The sequence below is a fragment of the Poecilia latipinna genome, unplaced genomic scaffold (assembly GCF_001443285.1).
Source record: "Poecilia latipinna isolate Pla-1442-1.1 unplaced genomic scaffold, P_latipinna-1.0 Scaffold465, whole genome shotgun sequence".
NCBI lineage: Eukaryota > Metazoa > Chordata > Actinopteri > Cyprinodontiformes > Poeciliidae > Poecilia > Poecilia latipinna.
In genome coordinates, this window is record NW_015113081.1 from 189,487 (window position 1) to 194,729 (window position 5,243).

At 37.3% G+C, this 5,243-nt stretch overlaps 1 protein-coding gene across 1 annotated transcript in view; it reads left to right on the forward strand.

The window, feature by feature from the left end:
• Positions 1-4,611: 4,611 nt before the first annotated feature.
• Positions 4,612-5,243, forward strand: part of dgat2 (diacylglycerol O-acyltransferase 2) — a 14,974-nt gene continuing 14,342 nt past the window's right edge. Inside the window, exon 1 of the mRNA XM_015039207.1 lies at positions 4,612-4,921. Coding sequence (XP_014894693.1) covers positions 4,882-4,921 — 40 coding nt within the window. The 5' untranslated portion in view covers positions 4,612-4,881. The remainder of the gene's footprint in view (positions 4,922-5,243) is intronic.

Sequence of the window (5,243 nt, forward strand, 5' to 3'; positions counted from 1 at the left end):
TTAAAAGAAAATGGAATTGTGGTGGGATAAAAAAAAAACCCCAAAAATAAATTTTTTTTTTTTTTTTTTTTTTTTACATTTATTAAATAAATGCTGTTTTTGTATGGCTAATTCATTTGTGTTTATTTCATCTGCTGCTAAATATTCCTTGAATCAGTTTTTTAAAAATAAAGTTTGAATGTACAAACAGTTGCTGTCCATATGTGATTCAGATGAATACAATCATTAAAGTATTTTAAACCTGTAACTCTTGTTCCCTCCTGTGTAAAATGTGTTTTTAGCTAATTCCCTTGGATCGGAGACACAGTTAAAAGAAAAGGAGATGCCCTTTTAGCCCCACTCTGTTTTGCAGGTATTTAGAGAAGCAGATTAGGCCGTGAACGTTGTGACCCCTTTCAGAACACATGAGATGGACCGGACTTTGTCAGGACTTCAGCTGGTCCAGATAATCTCTGAGTGAGACAGAAAAATTCTGGTGATATCTGCTGCTCTCTGTCGTTTTTTTTTGGTCTAATATTGGAGTCCACTTTCTCACTTTTTGTTGTTATAATTGATTAATTCATTTAAAATGTTTTTTTTAATGAAAATATGTTTTGCAGACATGCTATATAAGTTGCCAAACAAATAAAGGTTCATAATATTTAGAGGCGAATCAATTTACAACCTTTTTGTGGCACTTTCTTCGCCTTCCCACCTAAAAAGAACAATCATCTTTTTCTGGAGCAAATGTGCTACTTTTATGTTACTTATATCTCTTAAAGGAGCAGCAGTATTATGTAAAAATTATTTTTTTTTGAGTCATGTTATAATGTTATTTCCTCATCAAAAACACACCTGGGGTGTTGCTTTGATTCTTTCATGTGTGTGTGAAATCCGTTAATCTCCCATGGCAACTGCTCAGCTGCTCAAAACGCCTGGGTGGACCGAGTGGCAGCTTCAAGGACGAAGCTTCTCCTCAGAGCTGCAGTTTCCAAACGTCTGAGTCCCAACTTCATGTGCCTGATGTTTTGGGACCTTTTGTCCCCAGTCATGTAGCTGGAATAAAGTTTTAAACCTGTTTCCTCAGACTGGGTGTGTTAACACAGACTCTGTCTGGGTTTAGGGCTTTGTGCAAGGCCTGTAACTTTCTGAAACGACATAAAAGACATCAAATTGCATCACTATGTGGAGACATTATCCCAGAACAGCAATAACCTCTGATTTGGTAAAAAAAAAAAAAAAAAAAAAGCTTTTCTCGGGGGTTAATGCGTGCCTCTTTTTCGAAAGCTTTCTGAAAAAACTTTAGAATATTAAAAAAAAAACTTTTTGCACCTTTTCTGAACCTGGTATTTTTTTTTTAATCCAACGTAAGACCTTTAAAAATAAACCAAACATTTAAACAAAATTGTCAAAGAAAACTAAAGTGTTCTATATTACTATCCTCAAACATTTGCCGTTTCTTTCCCATGATCTTTGTCACCTAAATGAGAACAAAATTTGTTTTTTATAAGGTATTCATTTCTTCTTCTTTTTTTTTTTATATAATTTTGCTGATATTCATATAAGCATATGTACATAATTCTAACCTTTTTGTAATTTTCTTCTGGGTGGTTTAGTACTTATTACATCCTTTAAAAAATATTTCCTTAGTGTCTTTTTTCAAAGTGTTATACAGCATTAGATTAAATAAAGACATGTGAAACTACAGCTAGCAGCCGGATAGCCTAGCAAATAGCCTGCTACCATGCTACATAAACTGTGAAACTGCAGTTTGGTTTGACGTTTCACAGTTTACGACCACCAAACCAGTGGATTTTATGGGAACAATTTGCCTGGATTTATACTGGCATCTCTTACAAACTTAGTTGATATATTGGTTGCTGTTGTTGTTTTATGCTAACCACATCAAGACTCGACCACAGTCTTTGGATTTCAGCTTCCAACAGCGTCATGCTACGTCACATTTACTCTTGAACAATAAAGCAAGCCTAATTTTTTCTTAAGATCTGCACGTACGCTGCCTGAGGCGTCTGATCGATAAAAATGATTCCATGTTTGCTTTAGGCCGCGATAAGGCCGTCTGTGAACTTTGGCAGAAACGTGAAATATGAGACAGCAGTTAAGTACTCCGATGTTTCCACATTACACAGATGGCAGGGTGGACAATGCCCCGGTCATTACAACACCGTCTGGGCACAGCTTCTGTCTGTGTCTGTGCTGCACTTTGCAAAACGCTGACTGTGGGGAAAATTTACAGCTGAGATGCAATGCAAGAGGTCCATATCACCAAGAAATAAGCATCCACTTTGGGAAAACAATGGATTTATGCATAGAAACGAGGCGTGTATTCATACGGCAGATAGCTCAGGAATCTCCTGTGTGGAGAAGCTGGTGACTGATGTCAGGCAGGTCTCAGGTGGGATTGAATGACCCAAGGATAACAACATTATTGACTTATTTTCCAAGACTCCGATCAAAGTGCAAAGGAAATCACTGTTCGTGGAATCACGCAGCACATCTTATCTTAGCTATTCTCTCTCACAAAAAAGACAACAGTTCAGAAATATTTGCATTCCAGCTTGGATTAATTTGACTTTCAGGTGACATCTGGGACTTAAGATCCAGCAGCATAAATCGGCTGTTTTATTAGAGCTAAATAACACATTAAATTTTATCTGTCTGTGAACTCTGACTTTCATATGCTTTGGCATTGGTCTGATGATTTCCTAATGAAATGACTGGAACATTTGATAAGGCCCTCATTAATTCAACAGTAACTCCAAGAGCCCTAATGCCATGCACTTTCAGGACGCAGAAATCCTTAGATTTTAAGAAAAAACGATGCACTTATTTAGAAGAAAGAAGATTGCATGATTAAAATGTTTAATTTTGAGCAGATATAGTCTATCAATAATGAATGATGTAAAAATGAGATGAATGAAAATTGAAAACTGACCTAAAAAGTGAGACAAAAGCCCCTTAAATTTAACCTCAAAAGTGATGAAATATTCATAAATTCGAATGATGGAGAAATAATCCCATCTGAACTAATTCTAACGTGAAAAGACATTAGACGCTGCACAAGTGCAGAGATGCACAGTCACATTCCCGATGTGGCAAGTTGTTTCTCAACACCAGTTTCGTGTCAAGGTCAGTTTCATAGATTTCATCCAGAGGCTGTGAATTTTGGCCTGGTCCCATCCTGGTGTCAGTTTGGGGATGAGTTGCATCAGATACAAAGTACAGCAGATTCTTTCGAATGATAACTCAAACTTGCTTTAAATTCTGCTTAGGAAAAAGTCTGATTTAAAATATGAAAACAATGTCATCAGTACCTCTTTTTAAATAGACTTTTTGTTGTTTTAATAGATGGTATTCATTTAAAAATGATTTGGTATCCTCTGCTATGTTAAACCATTTTAAGGCTAATAAACTATTCTGTCTCACAATCTGTAGATTAAATAGATTTCACAGATTTGGAAACATTAAGAGACTCTTTGGTCTTTAAACGCATCCACCAATCAGGGAAGGATGGGTAAAGTAAAGTTACAAAATGTTATAAAGCCATTAAAAAAATAGATTCTATTACTAAGAAATACCATCGCTCTGAGTTCAAAATAAAATCCGACTGTTATGACTGTGAGTAGGACTTTGACGTGCAGTAACATGCATTTAAACAATATAACACAGGGAAACAAACAACCCGACTGTTTACTCGTTCTGCTGTGATACATCAGGATGCTATTTCTTTGAAATAAGAGTGTTTTCACTTGACTGAAAGTCTTGGAGGAAAAATGGAGGCAAGCAGGTCTTGTCGGTGAAAGGTCAAAGGTGCATCGGTGTGTTCTCGATGCAAAAGTCAGAAAACACGGTTCAACTCAGAAGTGCCAGTAAACACAGCAGTTTATAACTATAACTTTCAATGTGATTATTATTCATGTTGCCATGTTGGATAGGGAAATCTGGAAATGTAAACATTTAATGTTTTTTTGTTATTATTATTATTTTATTGTTAAAATAACAAAAAACAGGGAACAGAACTTGGCCTGTAACATATATTAACGGTTGCACCCACATATACTGCTGAGCTCAGGAACCATACAGATGTGTGTAGATTATCAGGGTCAATTGCATAATTGAAGATTGTAGAATCACACTGGCGTCATCATTTGTTCGTAACACAGTGAACAAAATGTGCTGTAGTGTTTTAGAGCTTACTAACTTATTTATATCTTCGCAGGTTTCTTTTTTTCGTTTGTTAGTTTGGTTTTCCTATTTGTAATACGAACCCTGGCTGTTGCGTCCGGAATAAAGATCGATTAATTGATATTTTAGTGGATAGTCCTCAGAGCAGCTGTCCTTGGTTCATTCCCCTTCTCTCCTCCCCATTTCCTGTCCATTTAGTGCTCAACATAGGCCACTAGAGCCTAAAGAAAATCTTGAAAAAAAAGAAACAAAGCTTAGATTTCTACTAATATTTTTTTCATTTTTTTTTTTTTTCATTTGTGGTTTCTAATAAAGAAAACAAAACTTATCAGGACTCTTGCGCATGGTAAGAACTCCCCTCCACCTGACGCAGAGGTGGAGGCCGGACTGCTTTCACCAGCAGCTGAGCTGACCCACGTGACCGCCCTTCATAAATACACAGAGACTCCTCGTCTCGCGGCCACTGCTTTAGCAAGTTTTGCCACGCGCGGCATCGCGTGTTCCCGCACCTCGAGGACGCTCTCACTCAGACTCGCCCGTAAAAAGCCTCTGTTCCCCGAATAAATGCCCGCTCGGCTCCTCAGTCAGCTGCCGCTGGACGCAGTGATGTCAGAGGAGCTGTAGACTCGGAGCGACAGCCAGCCAGCAAACTCCTCACGGTTAGTTGTTGTGAAACAAGTCAGACGCGTCTGAACCATGAAGACGATCCTTGCTGCCTATTCTGGAGTCCTGAAGGGTGAGACTTGGTTTTTATTTAATTTTGATACGAAAGTAGTGCTCAACGAGATCGGACATGGTCCAATTAGGATTTTATTTTTTTTATTATTTTTTTATTTTTAGGATAAAGAGAGGAGCAAATGCTTAATTTTGGAAGGTAAATGTGCTAAAATGTTTTACGAAGATGCTGCACTTTTGGTATATTTATGACGAGACTGTCAGTTTTGGTGGGTTTGATTTGTATTCTCTAACTTTCATGCATTCATAGTCCCCCCCCCCCCCTTTCTTTTTTTTTTTTTTATCTTCTGCTTTTTCTTGAGTCTGCTTTATAATAAAAAAAA